General features: G+C 36.6%; 1 protein-coding gene across 2 annotated transcripts in view; it reads left to right on the top strand.

Moving 5' to 3' along the window:
* The window catches only part of LOC124159078 (protein scarlet), a 220434-nt gene extending 198304 nt beyond the window's left edge, over positions 1 to 22130 (top strand). For both annotated transcript variants that reach the window (XM_046534605.1, XM_046534606.1), the window contains exons 9-17: positions 377 to 551; positions 2065 to 2121; positions 2725 to 2756; positions 3207 to 3312; positions 5905 to 6132; positions 8904 to 9039; positions 11689 to 11794; positions 12779 to 12879; positions 21554 to 22130. In XM_046534605.1, the coding sequence (XP_046390561.1) occupies positions 377 to 551; positions 2065 to 2121; positions 2725 to 2756; positions 3207 to 3312; positions 5905 to 6132; positions 8904 to 9039; positions 11689 to 11794; positions 12779 to 12879; positions 21554 to 21738 (1126 nt within the window). In that variant the 3' untranslated portion in view covers positions 21739 to 22130. The remainder of the gene's footprint in view (positions 1 to 376; positions 552 to 2064; positions 2122 to 2724; positions 2757 to 3206; positions 3313 to 5904; positions 6133 to 8903; positions 9040 to 11688; positions 11795 to 12778; positions 12880 to 21553) is intronic.
* Positions 22131 to 22317: the final 187 nt, after the last annotated feature.

Raw genomic sequence — 22317 nt, 5'->3', positions numbered from 1 at the left:
GCAAAGGTCCGTGGTTCGATTCTAGTCCAGGGCAGTGGCGGATCCAGAATAGGGACAAGGGAGGGGGCTAAGTGGGGGTTAACCTAACAGCAGTAGTGGTGGTCCGAAAAAAAATTGCAATTCTATCTAGTGTACATTGGATACTCATTGGGGGGGGCTATAGCCCCCTTGGCCCCTCCAATAGATCCGCCTCTGATCCAGGGTATTTTTTTCTCATGGCAATTCATGTGAATATGGACATAGCTTTAAGTAGAAAATACGGTGTTTGTTGACTGCGAATTGAGCATGATTTCATAATCCTTTTCCTGAACTCGAGTCGTTTCTTTGCCTTGAAAAAAATAAGGGGAACAATTTTCTTATTTTTTTTTCTTTTCAGCCTCGGGTACACGTGTCCACCAAACTTCAACCCGGCTGACTTTCTCATTCGCACGTTGGCCCATCAGCCAGAACTGGGCAATGAGGTGGACTCTTCTTCCGACCAGTTTGGGCAGTACAGGAGACGTGTCAAGAGAATATGTGACAGATTCGCCGTCAGTGATTACGCAGACGAGGTATGCAATTTTAATGTGGCCAGCTCGTGGGGATGGGTCTCGTAAAAGATACGTGAGATACCATTATCCAAGCTTTATCTCCAGAAGAAACGATACCAATTTCCCACGTCCCTTGTGTTGCTTTCGGCTCACAAGAAAATTAGCATACTACGCCTTCAAATGTAAACTAACCCCTATGAAAAAATTGTATAAACCTGTTTCAAAATTTTATACAATTTATACAATTGCCATGGCAATGTATAAGAGTGTATAAAATTTTGAAACAGGTTTATACAATTTTTTCATAGGGGAATGCGGGGTACTCTTGATTTTATGCACGATGCATAGATAAAGTTTTCGGATGGAAAAAAAGATAACAAAATTTAATGTACAAAATTAACACATGAATATCGATGCTCACGGATCAACATCAGAATTTGTAAGCATCAGGGACTTGACAGTGCTTAATTTCTGAAATTTTAGGCACCGCAACGCATTCCAACACATTTAATCTACACGATTGTCACATATATCCCCCTCCAAAAACTTCCGATTTTTTAAAACTCGTAATAAAAGTTACAATGAGGAATCATGTGTTACCAAATATTAACAAAAAACGAAATTTTTGACATGATCCAATTTCCCCTGAGAGGTGCCGGAACGCCGCAATTAAGTACCTAGGGACTAGTAAACTGGGAGGTAGGTTTTCTGAATACTCCATCTTCGACACATAAAACTTCGCGGAAATGATCAACTAAATGAATAACCTATACCTATCTTAAACCTTTACCAGACAATATAGTATAACTCTATCCATTGCCACTCTAATTCGTCAAGTGATTATCATGAATTTTTTTAAACTTGCAATACATTTTTATTCGAAAATTTCTGTAGAAGGTAACTGTAATAGATAATCATGAACTTCACTGAGATATGAGCTCCCTCACGAACCCCAGTTATCAACGCCCCTGAAACGCACCGTTATTGCAACTAGTTAGTAAATCAGATTCACTTAGCACAGCTAGCGTTAGCCTCCAATAGGCAAAACCCTTTCGGTGGGGGACCTCTTTAAAAAAAATTGAATTCGCTCTATGACTATGCATACAAAGTAAAGAATGAATCAGTTAAACGTCTCCAAAATAGGATGTCATCCTATCACACGATACGTGAAAATATTTCACCGTTTCCAACATCTAATAGGGGATCGGGTTGGTGTGGTGGCTTAATTGTTGGCTTCCCACCCGGCAGGCTCGGGTTCAAATCCCGGCGGTGGCAGAGAATTTTCAGACTGCCCAATCCCTGCTTGAATGTTATGTGGAGGGTATTTCAAGCGCAACACTCCGTCCGTCCGATGGGACGTTGAGCCGTGATCCCCTTGGCGTCTTTCCTTAAGATCAGGCTAATGCATACACCGGTTTTCTCACCACCCGTCCCTCCCTATCCTTCCCTATGGAATAAATGACCCCAGCTATCGGTCGCCTCCTCCAAATACCATGCCAACAACATCTAATACGCTCTCTACAATTTATTTCAGGTGGAATTATTGCAGAGGTACGAGGCCCACATGGCGGCATCATCAACGGAAGATAAGGTCAGTTTCATGACTAGAGCATACAAACCGTTGCTAGTTTCTAGTTTCGTAAGTCTAAGTTCTCAACAGAGATTGGAATCAACTGAAACAAACACCTCATATTACCAAGTAAAATAAACATGCTTCATTTTTAACGATTCCTCAATTTACTTATGAACGTTTGAGTCATCGCAAAAATCTTTGTTCACGTAATTAAAATACGACAAGTACCCAAAACCTTACTACTCCTTGCTAATTCGTGGTCCGATAATTGAGATTAATGCAGTCTAAATCGTTGAAAGTGACTCCTGGAGTAGAACAACATTTGATTTAATTTCATACATACAGATGTCACTGGAAAGAAGATGCGATTTTATTTCAAACCAAGCAAATTTTCGTGTCAAAGGAATTGGCCTTAAGAATAGGAACATACCTTATAAACCTATGAAAAATCTTTTTAAATCTCTACCAATTTCCAGCCTTTCTTCTCGCCTAAAATACTAAATATTATCATTCATAAACAAACCTTTTTAAAAGCGGTTCTAATATATTTTTCTACTTTCCTGGCATAATCCATGACCACTGCCGGTGCACCACATCACCATGTATTTCATCTAAATCCAGGAATGGAAGGAATTTACTACCAGATCGAACTTGTGAGTATATTCCCTAAGAAATTATTAAAATTGGACTAATTGGTCCATTAAAATCCATAGTTTTCCGTGAATTATACTTCATATCGGAAACTATAGACTGAATCTCAGCTACTATTCTAATGATATAAAATATGTCATCTCCAGAGATAATCATAATTAATAACTTTGAAATCTTAATATAAATATATTTTGAAACCATTGAAAATTTTTCATCGGTAAAAACTATTATTTCACAATACTAAAAAACATAATTCCCGCGATATCTTTCAAGAAAAAGATACTTACTCCTAAATAAAATAATCAATTTTAAGCACTTAGCAAAAGAGAGAGACATCGGTAATTCAGCTCAATTATCATAATTGTCTCATAACAAAACTGAGATACTCATTCATCTACTCTCATTTTTTCCTTATTTCACGAGATTGCTAACATTACATATTTTCCTTCCAGCTGGGCGCCCTTGTGGATAATGCAGCTTTTTTGGCTCACGTATCGATCCCTAGTCACAGTAGTCCGAGATCCATCAGTGCAAACAATTCGCATCCTTCAGAAAGTCGTAAGTAAACAAAGTTCATCCATATAGTGTCTCTATATAAGCGCTCTATGGATAATAGTGTATCTTTTAAGCGCCGTGTAACAACTAAACACACCCTCGCTACTAAATGTAAACCATACCATATACCTATTCCATCAAAATATTTCCCAATAGCATTCTACGATTAGGAGTTTGGAATCAATGCTTCGACAGGCTGAAGATGGGATACTTTGAAAGTTCTTCGCAGCACGATCATTGATCGTGGCCAGGTAATGTTACTTGAGATTTATGGACGATTTCAATGAGAAATGAAATGAATTAAGAAATAATCTATACAATGTATTGGGAGATAATCCCATAACATGGGATATGGAATGTGGGATGTGGAATGAAAAAAAAAAACGAAAACGGCCGTTTCATGCCACATCGAAAAAATTAATCAATTGTTTGTATGCGGGAAGAGAGATTTTCACCGCAGGGACCAAACCCCAGCCTCGCAACCGGAATAACCTAAGTACTTACAAACACACCAATACAATCAGAGGGCTGCAGGGACCCACACTAAGGCTTCTTGGTCTCCAACCCGGAATTCTTCACAGGACTGGAGAGACCCTGCTGAGGATACTTGTTTGAAGATGTACACACACGCAATCGGGAAAGTCACACACACACATTTACTCGCCCACGGATGGCTTCAACATTCCAGGAGGGAATAGCTCAAAGAAGAGCATAGTCAAAGGTTAGAAAGGGATGAGGAACGGGTTGAAAACATATTTCAGCACAAAATGTGGCCCTCCTCAGCAAGCGGATGAAAGAAAGGTACTTCCAACGCAAGTTCGAAAGACTATTTACGGAAGCTAAAGTTATCAAAAAATCCAAGGAGAAAATCGACACATGAGATAAACATTGCCTGTCAACTTTAAAGGGAAAAGCAAATGAAAAATTAGTAATTAGCAACGCTTGAACAGAAATTTATATCGCAACAGAAAATTTAATAGCAAATGCGAAATTAATTTCATCTTGAAAGGGATTCGAATGCCATTGCTTGTCCAACGATCAAATAGATGTCTTAGTACAGCAACTAGTGCGAATTCAGGATAATCTAGTTCGACTCTTATGCAATATTTAATTCATAATCAGCTCATAATATGCACATACGTTGAAAATCATTGCAAGTAACACAAGAACATTTCCCTACACATTCTCTATTTCCTTCCAACAGGTTATTCGCTCTTGTCAATTCATTTTTCAGTTAAATTTCCAATGACGGATTTTCGCTCTGCTTCTAGACGGATAAATAAAATTCTTGGCAAACGATGAGAGAACAATGACTCAGTGGATATGAGTACTGGTTAAGTGTATATGGGTTCAATAACAGACGCCACGGGACGGTAAGGAAAGGATAATTTCGTGGTTAAGCGCTCGCTTTACGGATGAACAGAGATTTTACGGCTTCTGTACATTCAACCATGATTGAATATTTCAAAATCATGTCACCCTCCCCCACATCGAACCTTTCGAGACAGAGAGAATGGATGATTCCGTTGAAAGCTTTGCAGACTTGCAAAGGTGTCTTAATTTTCACCAGAAATTTTATTTTAATTAAACTTAAGTCACGCTATAAGACAGGTGCGAGGCTTCGAATTAAAACTGGTTTGAAGGCTCTTAATTACTGATTTTTTTTCCACTTCCAATCAAAGTATTGGGGTCACGATAGAGTCACACGGTTTCGTGGTTAGCCTCAGCTTTTGGTTACCACGCAGACTCAGCCAGAACTCTTGTATTTTCTTTGAATGTAAGTGGTAGGAAGTGGAGGGCAGTAGCGACCGCGTAGCGAAAATAATAAAAAAAATTCCATAAAATATTTAATCTCAATTTTTAAGAACATTTTCCTAAAGGATAACATTGTATATGAAACCTGTGATACGATAAATTGTGACATTTTAAAGTTAATTTTACGCCACTACACAGATAATAATAATGAAATGTGCTACAAAGAAAATAAGTTACTAATTTAGAGGGGGAAAATGTAGAAAATGAAGATGATGTAATACAAATTATAACCACTTCAATAAGAATGAGAGAGTCAAGCACTGATAATAATTTACCGAGATACAGTTTCGTAGTTTAACAGTGTAATTGTCAACATCGCTCCTCACAAGTGCAAATAACTTTTAATATAGTATGATGGATTGAAATTTACATAATTTCAATTGGATACAAGTCAGTAGCTCATGCATGAAAATCTTTCGCCCCTCTTCAGAGTAATAACAACAGGAAAGGTAAAAATTATTAAAATAAGCATATAGAAACATAGTGAAGTAAAGAAAGCGATAAGATAATCTGACCCTTCTTCAAGAATAATATTATTGCCTACGAACAAAAACTTCACAACGCGAATTACCTACACTAACTACTTATTACCCTAACTAATTTTTGATAACATGACGGATAACAAACTATCGCACATTTCTCAACTACTGACGAACAAACAGTACTCTAATGAGAGGTGCTAGAGTTATTTTTATGAGCATAAGTCACTTATTTGGTTTTGATATAAACGAAAGAAGGGAAATGACTTGATTAAAACGATAATTCTTATTCTACTTCAAGGCGATAGCGATCATGGCCGGTCTCTGCTACTTTGGAGTGGGGATGGGTGACCAAAGAGGTATTCAAGCAGTCCAAGGAGCACTCTTCATTTTTGTCACCGAAAACACATTCGCCCCCATGTACTCCGTGCTCGCAGTATTCCCTCAAGAGATGCCGCTCTTCAACCGGGAGTACAAGGCGGGACTCTACAACACCCACGCCTACTACCTCTCCAAAATGCTAGCCATGGTAAGTAGAAATGATTGTGTTAACCAAGCCAACCAACAACTTGAATGGAGGGGGTGAGAAGCCAAGGGGTATAAGTATTTTTTTTTCTGAACAAAGTTAGGTACAGAAATTAGGTAAAGAAAACAAACGAGATCAACTAGGTATTTAGTAGTTCATTTGATTTTCCACTCGATGTCAGCACAGAGCAGACTCTCACTCGTGTCCCTTGATACCAAGATTTTGATTATTTCTTCTTCAATTTCTGTACCTATGTCCGTTTAGAAAAAAATCAGGCGTATCCCTTGCCTTCTCACTTCCTCAATTCCTTGAATTAACACTGTCTCAGTCAGAATTTAAGTTAAAAACTCCTCCATAGACACAAAGATCGAGCTTAACATAAAATATATTGTTAATCTTACTTATTTTTCATTTATTTTTATCTCACAACATACTTTTATATAAATTAATTCTCATAGAACTGCAAATATTGCGATATAGTGTGTTGCTAATAATCTTCAAGAGAACTCAACGTCTACATGCAGTCTACATGCAGGAATGGGAAGCTCCTTCCCATGAGACCTATGTAAGAATCGTTCAAACTGCACGCTTAATTACCCTGAATTCAAATCCCAATTTTAAATATGCATTACGAATGGAATACGTTTTACTTACATACTATGGCCTAATTTGTAACCGCCAGATATCCCCTTCGCTGTATTGTTATTCGGTCGACGATATTTAATGGGCAATTACGCTTTGCACGACACTTGGGCCGAAACACCGCAATTCAAGGCACGAATACGGGTTGCGATTAGACCTGCGTGCCCAAAATGCGAGATTCGGGAAGCATGACAGAAGTCTTGCCTTTATTGCGAACAATATATATGTCGATACGAGAACTTTTCGATTCAGCATGAGGTCTAACGGGTTGATTTCACGGTCTCTCAGGTATAATTACAGTGCTCAAATGTTAACAAAATGTAGACGGGACTTATATCATAGTTTTAGTAATAGTAGTATCGTGGTATTTTGGTTCCTTTATTAGTATCGTGGCTATTTAGAACTCAGGTGTAGGACAAGAATAGGTAAACTCGTTTTTTGAACGATAACCATTTTCCCTGCCAATCTGTTTTGTTTAAAACTGACTGAAACGAGGAGGGATTGAGACAAAACTGTCCCTTCTGCAATTAAATCTCGGAAATTACTTAATTAAGCATAAGACTACTCGAAATAGTCGCCAAGACAGGTCGCAAAATGTAATTGTAGGTGAAAATTGATTGTATTTATTTCATATTAAACGCGGAAAATACTCCAAATCTGCCAAGAAACCATTCCTGAGACTCCTGACTGAGGGTAGAATTCGTACTTTTCTGTATCAATTGCTTTGTATTACTACGAAATGATTCTTAAACCAAACTAGTAAGCCAGCAATAGCATCGGAGTACAGAAAAAGACGAGAAAGTACGAAATATTTTAAAGTTTGGTACCAAAAATGTCCATGAAATGAGTGTAACTTTGAGGAAAAGTACGAAAAATTGAACGACCAATCGTCCAGGTGTTGGTACGTGAGACCGTGCACGTAGGCCCTTCTCTACGTGAGCGAGTCTTCCATTTGAAAAAACGCTGAAAAACCTGAATAAATACGTGAAAGAGGACGGATACTAAGCGAGACCAGGAGGAGTCATCCACCAAGAAAAGAAAAAGACGAAAAAGTACGAAATATTTAAAAGTTTGGAAAAAACATTTTTCATGAAATGAGTGTAGCTTTGAGGAAGACTATGAAAAATTTAAGGACCGATTGTCCAGTACGTGGGACTGTCTACGTTGGCCTTTTCTACCACTCTAATTGAGCGTGTCCTCCATTCTAAAAACACTCCAGCCTGAATAAACACGTGAAAGAGGACCGATGCCAATTTCACGACAGATCGCCCAGGTGTTGGTACGTGAGACCGTGCACGTAGGCCCTTTGCTACCACTCTAACTGAGTGTCTCTTCCTTTCACCTAACGCTAAACAGCCTGAATAAACACGTGAAAGAGGACGTAGAGGTTAGGCGAGACTAGGAGGAGTCATCCACCGGATACCCTCCGGCGGCGTCGCTTTATGTGATGGATGTAAGGGAGGGAGGGGGAGGCTCGAAACAGTGGACCGCATTGCGCATTCAACTCGCCGGGATCGATGGACGAGTATTTCGAACATTTACATGGGCGTTGGTATTCTTCATGGCAGCCCCACGGCGGGACGCTCACCTGAATTGTGAGGCATAGGAGTGATACTGCCTCTCGTCTCATTTCGGTTCGGCAATTGAAACACTTGGTGTGGAATTAAAGTTTTTCTCGGCGCACGATAGGAAGGAATATATGTCGGGTTTCCCACCGGATATCTCTAAAAAAAATTCTTTCGGCATTTAGTTGACCACTGGACTTCATCGCTTTCGCTTCCAAACTCATACAAAAATTGATCGAAAAGCTGAACAGAGCTAATGATTAATTCACTACACTTGTTTTTCCCAGCATTTTTCATCATATTTTCAAGCATGCCATGAAGAATACATTGTATGAGCCACCACAAGCATTACGTTTCATACCGACTTCAATTCGATTAGTATTTATAGTGTTACGCCTTTAAGTATTATCATTTATCATATCAATCTTATGTCACTTGTTACTCCTAGTATTTTTATCATCCAGTTTTCACGTGATAAGAAATATTACTAGCTTAAGCAAAAAGTACTTTTGCTAAGCTATTTAGTTGCCGTTGACATTAATAATAACTTCTCATCTTACTTTCCAGATACCTGGCCTCATAGTCGAGCCTTTCCTGTTCGTCCTCATCTGCTATTGGCTGATCGGCCTGAGATCCTCCACCTATGCATTTCTCATGACAGTCTTCATTTCTGTCCTAACCATGAACGTCTCCGCTGCATGTGGTAATTCGTTAATTTTTTCAAACACATGATTAGACCGGTTAAATCAGCCCAAAAAAATGGGATACCCTTACATGAATTCCCAACAAGCTAAAAATTAACAGGCACGTTATTAATACACTATAATGAAATCCTGAAAAGTCTCCATCGATCCCGTGTGTGCAAAAAATTTAATTCACGGTCAAGGGTCACAACAATTGGTTTTTTGCCTAACGGTTAGCTTTACGATTAATAAATGCTCAGACCAGAATTTTAGATCACGAAATTATCTACAAAATTGCCACCGCACTTTTTTCTCTAAGATTTACCATTTCTGAGAAAAATCCATTCGAATGTTAGCTGAAGCTGACCAAAAATGTTCGGAGAGCGCAACCATAAAGTCATGCACATTACGGAGAATACAGCTCCCACTACTTTTCGAATGTCTTTTTCTCAGAAATAGTAAATCTTAGAGAAAACTTTATACTGAAAATTTTGTAGATAATTATCTGATCTAAAATTTTGGTCTGAGCAATTTTTAGTCGTAAAACAGACCGTTGGCCAAAAATGCAAAAAAAAAACCATTTTTGTGACCTTTTACCTTGGATAAAATTTTTTGCACACAAGAGGTCGCAACTCCTTCGTTACTGAGCTATGGCAACGCAAATATTTTTTGAATGTACTTTGTAGTTACCATGAAACGGTTTTTCTCGGGGATCCAGGCTTTTAGACATTTTATTTAATACTCTGGATATTTAAGGACATTAAATTACTAAGGTTGGACGAAATGCACGATCATAATTTTCTGAAACAATTGATCTCAAAATGGGTGAGATTGCGCAATCGTATTCTTGATACTCGCTTAAAACTCTCTATTAATTAAGCTCGAAGACGAATTGTTGCACACAATTATATTCCCACATTTTCGTCCAACCTCAACTAATGTCCTTAAAAATTCCGAGTATTGAATAAAATGTGGAAAAGGCTGGATACTCGAGAAAATTTGTTTTCGCGGTAACTGCAGTGTATCCAAAAAAAATATTTTGCGTTGCCACCAGGGATGGCAAGAGAAACGAAAGTCAAAACCAGAAAAATTTTAATAGTTTCGTTCCCGGGAGCGAAATGTAGAAACGAAATGGGTTTAAACCCGGGAAGCTAACATCGGAGTCGAAACGAAATAGGAGTCAACACTACTTCGGGTCAAAACTAAACTAAAACTCTGGGACGAAACGAAACACAGATAATGTTTCGCGGAGGGACCACATGCTTCACTTTTTTTCCTGGATATAGACAGTTACTTATACCACTTATAAGTGGTATAAGTAACTGTCTATATCCAGGAAATAATGGAATACCACATAGTTAACCAAGAGTTAGTGAATTTTGCACATGCTTCACCTTCAAACGGTTTAGTTTCGACCCAAACACCGAGTACGAAGTATGGCTGAATGAAGGAGAGGTTCAGCCTACTGCCATTAGATGCATGGGGCTCTCGCATTTTTTCCACTAACAGGAGAGCGGTGAACGCAAACCGGCCATTAAATTTTAAAGCTCAATGTTTTAACCTCTCTACGTGTTTGTCAAAGCTAGTGTAGTAGTATGTAGTCGAAACTATCCCGTATTATCCCCCTCCACTCAACTTTTAAGATCGACATTTAACTATGAGCAGCGGAGTCTCGATTAATTTAGTTTCGTTCCCGGGAATAAAGTTTCGTCCCGGGTCGAAACTTAACTCCTTGGTGATTTTAATTTCGTGCGGGAACGAAACAAAACTCTGGCCTCGTGTATTTTTTTTCACCCCGGGTCGAAACGAAAAATTTTCGTTAGATGCATGGGGCAGTACAATTTTGTACAATTTCAAGTATAATTTTTTTCTGAAGAAAATAGGTCTATTTAATAAATTTTAAAAATTCCTGTCTATTTTAGGTAAATTAATTGTGCAGTAATGATCCCATTATCATACGATTTTAATCAAATGATTGAGTAGTGGTGCAGAATGACCTGGCCGTCGACGCACCTTAACGCTCAATTCTACCACTACTCTGTTATTTAAGTACTTTCGACCCCATTTTTATGGAAACAAGTGCTTAAATTTGTCTCCCCTACCACATTCCGAAGAATATTACATTCCTCCTTAATCACCCTGTAAATTAATGCTGCCTAGTGAGCAGTAGCGAAATTCACATTCATTACCTCTGAAAAACAATTAAAACGGGCATTAAGGAACCCGGAAAGGGAGTTGGTCGGCGCAGTGGGCCGCAAATCCAAAGGCCCGAGGCCCAATATCTTGTCGAGGGAATTTTTTTCCCATGGCTGTTAACGGGAACAACATTTTTACTTGCATTTGCAAGAGAAGTTGCCGGAAAAAAAAAACCCTCGTCTTTAGACACCAATCAACGCGAACAGAGCTATAAAACTATGAGGATGTATTAAATCTACCGCGGAAGCCTTCGGCGGAACATTAGGTCATTTAAGCTATAATGTCAGTGTAACGAATGAACAGATTCAAAGTTGATAGGTATGACTCAAAGACTTACTAAACTCAGTAAGCTACCAATGTAAAGAAGATACTATATTACTTGAGGGCAAAACGAAACAAATTAGTTAAGTTAAATTAAGCATTTATTATGATAAAAATATAACATGAAATTAATCTTCCATGGGTCATTTCAGGATGTTTCTTCTCCACGGCGTTTGATTCTGTCGCAATGGCAATGACCTACCTGGTGCCTTTCGACTTTGTCTTAATGGCCACAGCAGGTTTATTCATTAAAATCAGGTGAGTAAAATTCGGATATGATACCGAATAAAAGTTTTTACCCTTGGAAATATTTGAAAATTCAGGATCAAAAGGAAAACTGGTCACACAAATATTTAGTATAAAATAATCAAAATATAAAAGTCATTAAAATTCAATTCCAAAAAAACATTTTTAAACCTTATTCCTAGTACTCGGCATTTATATTTGGCATGCCGTTTTCAGATAAAATCGATGATACTAAAGACATAAGAGATCTAATACTTTTACCTATCGAATCTGAAGGCCTATTCACACGATACATTAACACTTACGAGTTAATGTCTGATTGCATGAGCGGTTTTGGTAGAACGGAACGGAACGTGTAGGAATGCATTAGAATGAATAAATAAGAAAAGGTTATATTTTCTGTTCATGCTTTCGCACAAGTTGGTGGTTACACTGTGCATTTTCGTGTTCATTCAACCGTTCATACATTTGGGCATTAACTTGTACGGGTTAATGTACCGTATAAACCGGCCTTGAGATATTATTCGCCATTTTATTCATATAGACGCTCTGCTCCAATACATGGAGAGACTTGAAATATATTTAAGGCAACGCTAGCTAAAAACTTTTCGCCTCTAATATAAAGGCATCAATATTGATCAACTATATCCATTCAATTGAAATAAATAGCAAAACCTATATTTTTTCGAAAACATTTTAAAAATCAAAACCACCTAGTAATAGAAAAAAGTATGTACACGTCAACTCAACTAATTGTAAACCAACATCGCCACATTGAAACTACCTCAACCAACCGCGTCTAAGCACTTTCAGACATGATTATATTACATACATTAACACGATGTCAAAACTAAAAACCAGTTACAAGATATATGCGTCGTTTAAGTATATTTTCCTCCGAATAAATAATACTTATTGCACGCAATACCTAGCATTTTATGCATCTGTACTATAATGTTTACAATTTATCGCTAATTCACTTACGAATACTTTCAGCACGATTCCGAACGTCATCGGTTGGGTGAAATACCTTTCATGGTTAATGTACTCAAATGAAGCCATGTCAATTGTACAGTGGGATGGAATCCATAACATAAGTAAGTATAATGTGGTATAAAGCCATAGAGGTAAATTTCCTTAATAATACGAGCTTATTACGTTTCTCGCGATGCTCAAATCTATAAAGGGTCTAGCAGGTTAAGATGGTGGAAAGTTCCCCCAGATATTTTGGAAAATAAAAATATGCACTTAAAGTGCATCAAAAAGTTTCCCCAAAGTTTCAGGCCTTAACAATGGAAAATAACCCCAAAAATTGAAACACGATTTTTAGTTTTTCAACCATATCTCCAGTTTTTATTTTTGTAAAATCGTTTTCTTGATTTTAAAATGTACATACTATTACGTTCTATCGTCCTCATTTTTTTTCAAAAATATTTGACCGAAAACTAAACTTATACATAAGTTTGAAATTTCCAAAATTAAATTAAAAAATTTAGGAAACAATAGACACCGAAAAAATTACATGTTTTTACCCCTACATCAAAATATAATTTTTTAAGGGTTAATTTCGATTGTTAAGGCCTGAAACTTTAGGGAAATATATAATCTTTTATGTACTTTAAGTATATATTTTTTATTTTCCAAAATATCTGGGGGCACTTTTCACCATCTTAATCAGCTAGACCCTTTCCCTTCTTAAAATGCAAAATAAAATCTACTTGTCTTCTTCACATGACTGAAGGAAATAAAATATCAACTCGGGTATAAGAGGTTTTAATTATTCCCTGCCCAATGCAAGAAGGTATGAAAACCTGCCAACCAGCTGAACTACGAGTATAAACTTGATTTTCTGAGGCATGAAGGAATGAATAATATAATAATTCCCATCAATATAATTATACCAAAATAAGATACAAGCATCTGTACCAATCATTCCTTGGAAATACAAGAAGATCATATATATTTGCAGAAACGGATGAATGATAAACAGAAAGTAATTTATATGAAATGAATATAACCAATGAATGATGACTGAAATAATTATAAAATAAGTTACGTCTGGTGAAGCATTGCAAATAAAACAGCCATTGGAGTCAGTAAAGAAGGCCACAAAGTAGCTTGTCCCTTAGGTACACTGGATTTCCTCAAACAAGTTCCCCTTTCACTAGTTCTTCACGTAGTTTTCATATCGAAAAATAAAACCAATCAGCCTATCTCATCTCTTCGCGAATATTTTCCATGGCTGCCGATTTTTTCCGAAGCTTTTCAATACTTCCAATCAGTATTCCAATCACATAATGGTATTTTCATCATTTGTTCGCAATAACAAAACCTCAGGTTGAAATTTTTCACCATAAAAAATGAAATTCCGAGATAATACTAAAAAGCAACACAAAACTCTTTTACTATAATGAAGTTATAAATCTGACTTTAGAAAAACAAAGCAACCCTTACGATTCAGCTTATGCAGTGGCGCCGACTCCATGGGGCTTGAGGGGGCCCGAGCCCCCTCAAAGATTCGTTTGGGGGGGCGGAGCCCCCTCAATAATTCAAGAAAATAATTAAGTTATGTTATGCTTTGTGAAATCACAAAAATATATTGTTAATTTTTATTTCCCTTGTTTGATGATGGTTACCTTTTAAATAAATTCAACAATGTGTGTTGAAACAAATAATTATAAGGTTAAGCAGGTTAACTGAATCAAGTAGTGTGAATCATGGTAGTGTTTCGGTGCTGCGACACACTTTGGATTTAACCTCTTCCCGGGGAAAGACCTCCGATATGGGCCCCCCCAATATTTTTTATAAGTCGGCGCCCCTGAGCTTATGTAATTTGGTCTCAGCCTACACACCTTGCAATGTTTCAATCCTGCCTCCTTTTACTTCGGCACTAAGCTAATTCTTAATAAAAAACAACTTTCATAGTAGTTTGCCAAGCCGTTGGTGGGCTCTCAGCGCTGGCACTTTTAAGATTTATTGCAGTCGCCACATCAGAAACCCAAAATATGTCGTACTCCCCAATACCTTACTGAATTGCTTCGTTAACTTTGCGAGCACGGGCAAAATCATAATAAGCTATGGCCATGTTCACACATGTTCAATTAAACACAATCGTTCTATGAGATATTGGAGAGTACCCCTTTCAGGAGTGAGGTAGGATTAAGGTTCCCATGGGGGCTTAAATAGGAATACAGCATCTATTATTAGATGTAAGAGGTCCTCATGGAGTGTGGTATCTCTCAAGCACGGACTACGAATACGGCCCATAATCCCATTTGGGCACTGCGAATGACACAATCTTTATTAGTATTTCCAAAAACTCATTCTCAAGATCCACCATTCGGATATACATACGGCTACATGTAAAAAATAATGACAAATTATGACTTTTAAAAAATTTAAAATGAGATTCAAAGGTTACCTTCGAAAGGAGGAAGATAGTTGAGATCAAAACCTCTACGGACTTTCTACGAGGCATATAAGATAACAAAATCGGATTACCAAGTACCTCACCAGGAGAGAGACTTAATAAAACCCTACTCACAGCCTTACTTCGAAATGTACCAGATCAAGCAAACTCAATCAGACGATTAAAGGAGGTCTACAGTGGCGAAGTTAAACAATGCGATTGCACAATTCAGACATAATTTCACTAGAGCTAAGCGAATGAGAATTTAAAAAATCTGCGGAGTGAACCGAAAGTTGTTCCAAAATTGTACCAAGTAGCGTACAGTAGATTAAAACGCAAGACCAACTGAAATCGACTGAATGTAGATATCATATGCTTGGCAAAAGTTTCCAAAATATTAAGAGAAATCAAAACTTTACGTAGAGTGTGGCCCTAGACGTTTTGACTCATATGATCTATAATTTTTACGAAAATTACAGATCAGTGAGGCACGGTTGCTGCATTTTCCCAATGCCAAACCATAACGTGAATTATCAGAATTTAACTTAATGGTAGGTTTCTTTGAACGATAAGTGTTAAAATAAAAAAATTAAGAGCTATAATCAGCAGTAGACCATATTTTCCTATAGTTGACTACGTAAAATGGTGACATTTACTTCATTTTGCTGTTAAATACGATAAATACACCTCATACCAGCCAGAATAATTACAGAGTAACCACATACCGTTCAAGTTAATTTCACAAAGCCACTGGCAATGAGAGGGATTATTGAATACGGCATCCTCCAGGGACTCTGAAATGAGCACATTATCTCACTGATAAATTAGCACCTCTCTGGAGTAGTTAGTTCCTAGTAAAAAAAATGTAAATTATACAACAAAGGGAATCGTAAAAAATTACATAAAGGCGTGATTCCTATTTTAAATTATTATTCGTAAAATTCGTATACATTTTACAGAGATGTTATTCTGATCACGTTTATAGCCATATCTAAATTCGGCGAAAAAATCACATAAAACGTGAAATTTATTTTTTAGCTGAACGCAAGCCGTTTCCAATGTCATCATCTGAAGTACTTATCGTAGAGTCAAGCAGCTCTCTCCGCACGCCGACGGCTGAAGAAGGCAAGCTAGCGTAAATCCCCGAATTGGAGCGCCTGTCCCATTATGACGGTGCGGAATTGCTAATGAATTTAATTCGATGCTGAGCTCGGGAATCAGAAAATTCACAGAATGATGATGTGATGAGGAACAAGTTGATAAACGAAAATACTTCCGCTTAGTGCCAATGAAGTCATAAATACCCGAATGTTTGGCAAGGATCACAAAGATGGAACACCACTTTCTATAGCTCCTATCGTAATAGAGGCAACCAATTTCGCCAGTTAATCCAATTGACATGGTAGACAAACAATTTGACTTTTAATGTGACTTCTAAAGACTTCTTAAAAATTAATTTCTACTTCAGAACGCCCCTGCTTTTTTGCTGTTTGGTATATCAATTAAAAATATAGCGTACTACTGAATATGACAACAAATAATAACTCACTGACATTGAACTTGAATTTACACGATAGATAATATATGAAAGGGTAAAAAAATGAGGAAATACAAATCATATTGCCAACATAATTGCCTTTATGACAGAATACTAACAGTTAAGCCAAATCACCCTTGGAGATCAATAAAAAAAGGTTTTGGGTCTTGCCACCACATATTTTGAGTTTTTAGCGATTAATTTATATAATAGGGGTTATAATCGCATGAAAAAAAGCTATATTGCTCGAACGACAAGAAAAAATTGGCATAGTATATAAATTGAAGTAACCGATGCGATCGTAGTGTAATCCTGCACACCTACCGATAAAAACAAGGTGAACTTTGAGACAATTTGAGGTTTTGGTTATTTCCTCGAAATGTGGCACTTACTTGGTGCTTCAACTCGAAGGCTCATGCAGTTAGGTGACGGTGGAACTAAAACCAGACTACGCCTCAGGTGTGTCAACTTCAGACATTCTGAGGAAGGGACCCAATTATCTCTTAAACCTCAACACGAGGATTAATGTTCAGGGGTGTTAGACAGCTGCGTCTGAATTTCAACCCGAGTTCACTTGGTGGAATGGTGACATGATGGATCCAAAAATAACCCTTGTTGCATTCCACACAGTATTTATTTTTTAAACTCTACCCGTTTCGAACTTTTCAGGTCATTATCAAGAAGTGATTTCTCATATTCAACAATTCTCAATTTAACTAAGTTTATTTTTTAATCCATAATCTCGGCCTATACCGAAACGCTAAACCCAGTAGGTCACTACGCTCCAGTTTTATGTCACTTTTAATTTCAATAACTTTATCAATTTACGTCATAGTTGATGTTTATAACTATTTTCGTAGCCTTAAATGTTTGCGCACCAAGGAATTTGTAAACGTTTTCATCAAAAATTACTAATCGGACCGTGCATTAGCTGTCAACAAGATACGGAATATCCTCCCACGGATACCTGTTTCATCCTTTACTTGAGTTGATATCGCCCACTAACAATTTATACTCAGAACCAGATAAAAATATATATAACTGGAATGAGGTGTTACAATCTTATTCCGCAGTTGTTATCAAAAACTCAAACTACCGTATTCCACTAATTTCTCTCGAACATCACGCAGTACGTAACTGATTTATTTTAAGGCCACAACAGGTTGAACAGAAGTTAATTCATCTTTACAAAAATAAATACGAAAATCAATAAGAAAAATAAGAGACAATCGTATCCCCACATATTTGAAGAATTGAATGAGTCGCCATTAACGTATTGACACACTTTAGAAATACCAAAAGGCCTCCTTTACCGCACCTAAAATTCCAGATTGATAATATATGCAGGCATGTCACCTCAATCCTCACGTCATGAATTATCTTGAAATGAAGTAAATAACTAATATTATCAGAGTATAAAACTAGTATGGTTGATCTGTTTATGTTTAAAGGGTAGATAAAAATCCATTAAAATAAAGCAAAGAAGATAAGGACGTTGTCCGTATTTCTAGACAATAGGCAAAATGGCAAAGGACAACGATTACATATTATTTTCTTCTTTTTTACATATTATGGTCATTTCATCAAAAAAATTTAAGTCAGAATGTCAAAGTGACTAAAAATTATTTTTTATAATAACAATTCAAACATTTTATTCAGAGATAAGTCAACAATCGCGTCATATGATAAAGAGGGTGGCACGAAGATATTTTTTAAAACTAAAAATTACAACAGATGCCCCCAGTCGCATACACCTTCAGGGTCGAGTGGTACATCTGGCACGAACGGAGGCATGCACATCACGAAGCCACCAATTCTTGACGCTTTTTTTTAGAATTTCGAGAAACTATATTCAAATGGTCTACTTATTGGCCTGAGAAAACCAAAGATCACAAATGTTTTAATAATTAACCATTCACAAAACAGTAAATCACTAGCTCAGTGATTCAACCCGAAAATTGGTTTGATCTCGTGAGGGTAAGGGCCATCGCGCACTGGCAACTTTTACCAAGCAACTATTTAGTTGCCTTGAGGAAGTGCAAATGAAACACACGGCATTGACTGTGGTCCCGCGCACGAGCGACGAGCGTGGTGCCGCAACTGCCGTGTGTTTCATAGGGACTTCCTCAAAGCAACTGAATAGTTGCTTTGTAAAAGTTGTCAGTGCGCGGGGGCCCTAAAACTCGACCCAGACTTAGCTGAAGGTGAGTGAATTCCACACATTCAAAGTAGAGAGGGTCAATCCTCGTACAAATCGCACTTTGAGGCTATTGGTTAGGAGGCTTCAACCAATATTTGAAGCAGAGATCTTCCAACTACCCACTGAAACACCACTCTCCCTAAACAACCTATAAAATAAATTTCTATCGGTACTGAAATAAATTGCATATATAGTATACTATACATAAATTATACCCATAAGTAATGCAAATGACACTCCGGAACAAGTTGATGAAGCTCTGTAGAGATAAAAATGCACTGCCAAAGACAGCAAGAATAAAAGGGCCCGCTCGGGCGGTTTTTGTTCGTGAGCTATTTGCTTATTTAAAAACTTACCTTTTCGGATGAAATTTTCATGGTACATAGAGTAGACTCAGGTCAAAATTTCGCTTCATCCCAATTTAAAAAAATGTTATCTAAGTAATTACTCATATGTAATTCTTTAAATAAGAGATACAGGTAAATATCGGAAAGAAGCAACTATGTATACCGTGAATATTTCAAGCTGATTAATTAAGTTTTAAACGAGTACTTTGTGGTAAATAAATATAAAACATGAAAATTCAAATGAGAACAATGCGCCCTCTATAGTATAAAATAATGCACCGGTAAAACCTTCCAGAAGTGTCGCTTGCACACGACGTGCTTAATTCTCATAGACTTAAAACAGCTTCACTTTAAACTTCCAAGATTGCTCAGACATCTAAATCACGTCCTGTGGTGAACAGGGACATTGTGGAAACAAACTGATTAGTCGCTCTTCCAACACGCTTGAATCCATTTTCCCAACACATGATGCCTCAGGGCTTAAAAAAATTCAGCAAATACTACACACGAAACTACGAGATATATGGAGCCGATTTTGTATATATAATTTTCAAATTCGAGATGCAATATTTAAATGACATTATTTCACTTAATCTTAGAGACTTTTTACGCATTTTTCATTGTTTATTTCATAAAAAATTACGAACAGCGTCTTCCTATAGCACTCACGTAGGTAAAGCACACCTCAAACACTGAAAATCTTTCGATTTCCAATCCCTCTACATCTAAGAAAAATTTTAAAGCGGATTCACCTAAAATTATGTTTATGCAACCTCTGCAACCACACTAGTTTGACCTCATTTCATGAAGGAAGAACGAGGTAGTAGCAAATCTTCAATTTCTTACGATTACTCCGTTCGCAAGAAAAACTAGTGCCCATGCAAAAATTAACGAAAATAGGAGTCGCGCTTCTGGACAAATGGCCAAAATACCTTAACCATCTCGATATTTTATTCGACTAAAGACAAACGGCTTATCGCTAATTGAATTTGGTGCAATACGGTACGTAACAATATCGTCACGGGACCGCAGGTGTGCCGCAGGCCTCCGATGCCTGTAAATTAGTCAGACCGCGAAGCCTTTCAACATCGTGGTTGCATATACTCACGGCGCTTTGCGCGATAAATTCGTGAATACCTAGCAAATAAAGAGATGAAGAACGATATCTTTTTCGAATTTGAAAAAATATCAACATAAAAACACAAACATTAAGACTGTGAAAAAAATCTTTACGCTTATAAAAAATAATTAGCAAAAATATTTCCTCGCCGATACCTACTAGAAAAGATTTCCATTGAGCTCTGAGCATTCACCTGATAAAAATCTTTCACCAACTTCGCATTCACGAGTAAGTTCATGATGCGATTGTCCCAATCATACCATAATATATATATATAAATAAAACATCATATTTATGATTCCAAAAGTCTGAATAAATTTCCCCTGTTTAATATCCCATCATAAGTGATGCTAATTAATTAAGGCTTCGTTTTTCGAGATATGGTCAAGGAATTTCGTACATTTTTCATAAATGTCGCATGTTTTTCGTAATGTCGTATAAATTTTGACTATTTTTCAATTTGAGGATACGAGGATTTTCGAAATATTTCACATTCAGGATGAAGACTCAGTAAAAAAATATTAGTGTATAATAATCATTCAATTCAAATTTTTCAAAAAAGACTTCAAAATTCTTTAAGTTAAAATAAATTATTCATGAACTAAAATTTTATTAAGATAAAATTATGTCAGCACTTCAATCCAGTCCCTTCCATATTGTACCATTTAATCCTTCAAGAAAATGGTTGCAGCAGATATTTTGCCGGTAACAAATTTTTCAAATGGTTTTCCATAATTATTCTATATATGTAATGGCTTTAAGACCATGCAAATCAGCCCAAAATGAAATATGCTTCCGATTAAATACACAGCAAATGAGAAGAGAGATTATTTCTATCCTGATCTAGTTAACTAATCTTGAACATAACTTCAGGAAAGAGTGAATGACATTTCACTCATCTAAATAAGATGTTAAAAAGATATTTACATAAATTACTTATTCTAGAGAGTTAATGCTTAAAAGTAAACAATTTACACATATTTTATATTTAATTGTACTCATAAGAGCATTTATAGCTGGCTTTATATGTAGACAATGACAAGTATTTATAAGTGACATAAATTTACCTTTAAGACTAACAATAAGTATAACTGTATTATTATATTAAAACTGTATTATTAAAATTATAAAAACTGATCAACTTATTTTCCTTTATAGCCTGTGAAGCAGTGGATCAAGTGAATGAACTGCCATGCTTGACTGAAGGATCTGATGTCTTAGATAAATATAGTTTCTCAGTGCAAAATCTGTCACGGAACATAAATGCAATGATTGCTTTATATTTCGCATTCCACATACTTGGTTACATTTGTCTGAGGTACAGGACAAAAAAGAATAACTGAGCAAAAAATGGTGGCCAGTAAGAATTAAAGTGAAACCTACATCTAGGAGGGAGAAGACCCAAGTGAAATCAGGATATTCCCAAAGAATAATGCATGCAATTGTGAGATTAATTGAATGTGTTCCAAGTGAGCTGGGAAATATATATTGCTGATGTACAGCAATTATCATTTTATTTGCTCCATGTAAAATGAGTGTTTTTGCCAAAATTGACTTGTTTTTTCCCACCATATGTAAAAAAAGATTTGTGCTGGCTGTGCAACACCAAGTGTTTCTCTAGTGAGGAATGAATGATTTTTTTGCACGTACTGATACTCGAGTACCAAAGTGTGCTACTAGGTTATAAAGACATTTTGTAATATATGCTTCATTGAATAAATTTTATACCTACTAATCTTTGCAAAATAATGCTATCTCTTCTTTCAGAAGAGAAATATGTTCCAGATGCATTATAAGAGGCTAAGATTTACGTAAAAATAAAGCTCAAAATTTCATCACATTAATCATTCAATATCACTAAAATTTCAGCTAAATATAAATTTGGTTCGAGTTTTTAACAATTTCTCGTATTTTTTTTAAAT

This window comes from Ischnura elegans, chromosome 5 (genome assembly GCF_921293095.1).
Source record: "Ischnura elegans chromosome 5, ioIscEleg1.1, whole genome shotgun sequence".
NCBI classification, from domain to species: domain Eukaryota; kingdom Metazoa; phylum Arthropoda; class Insecta; order Odonata; family Coenagrionidae; genus Ischnura; species Ischnura elegans.
This window is presented reverse-complemented; position numbering and strand designations above follow the sequence as displayed.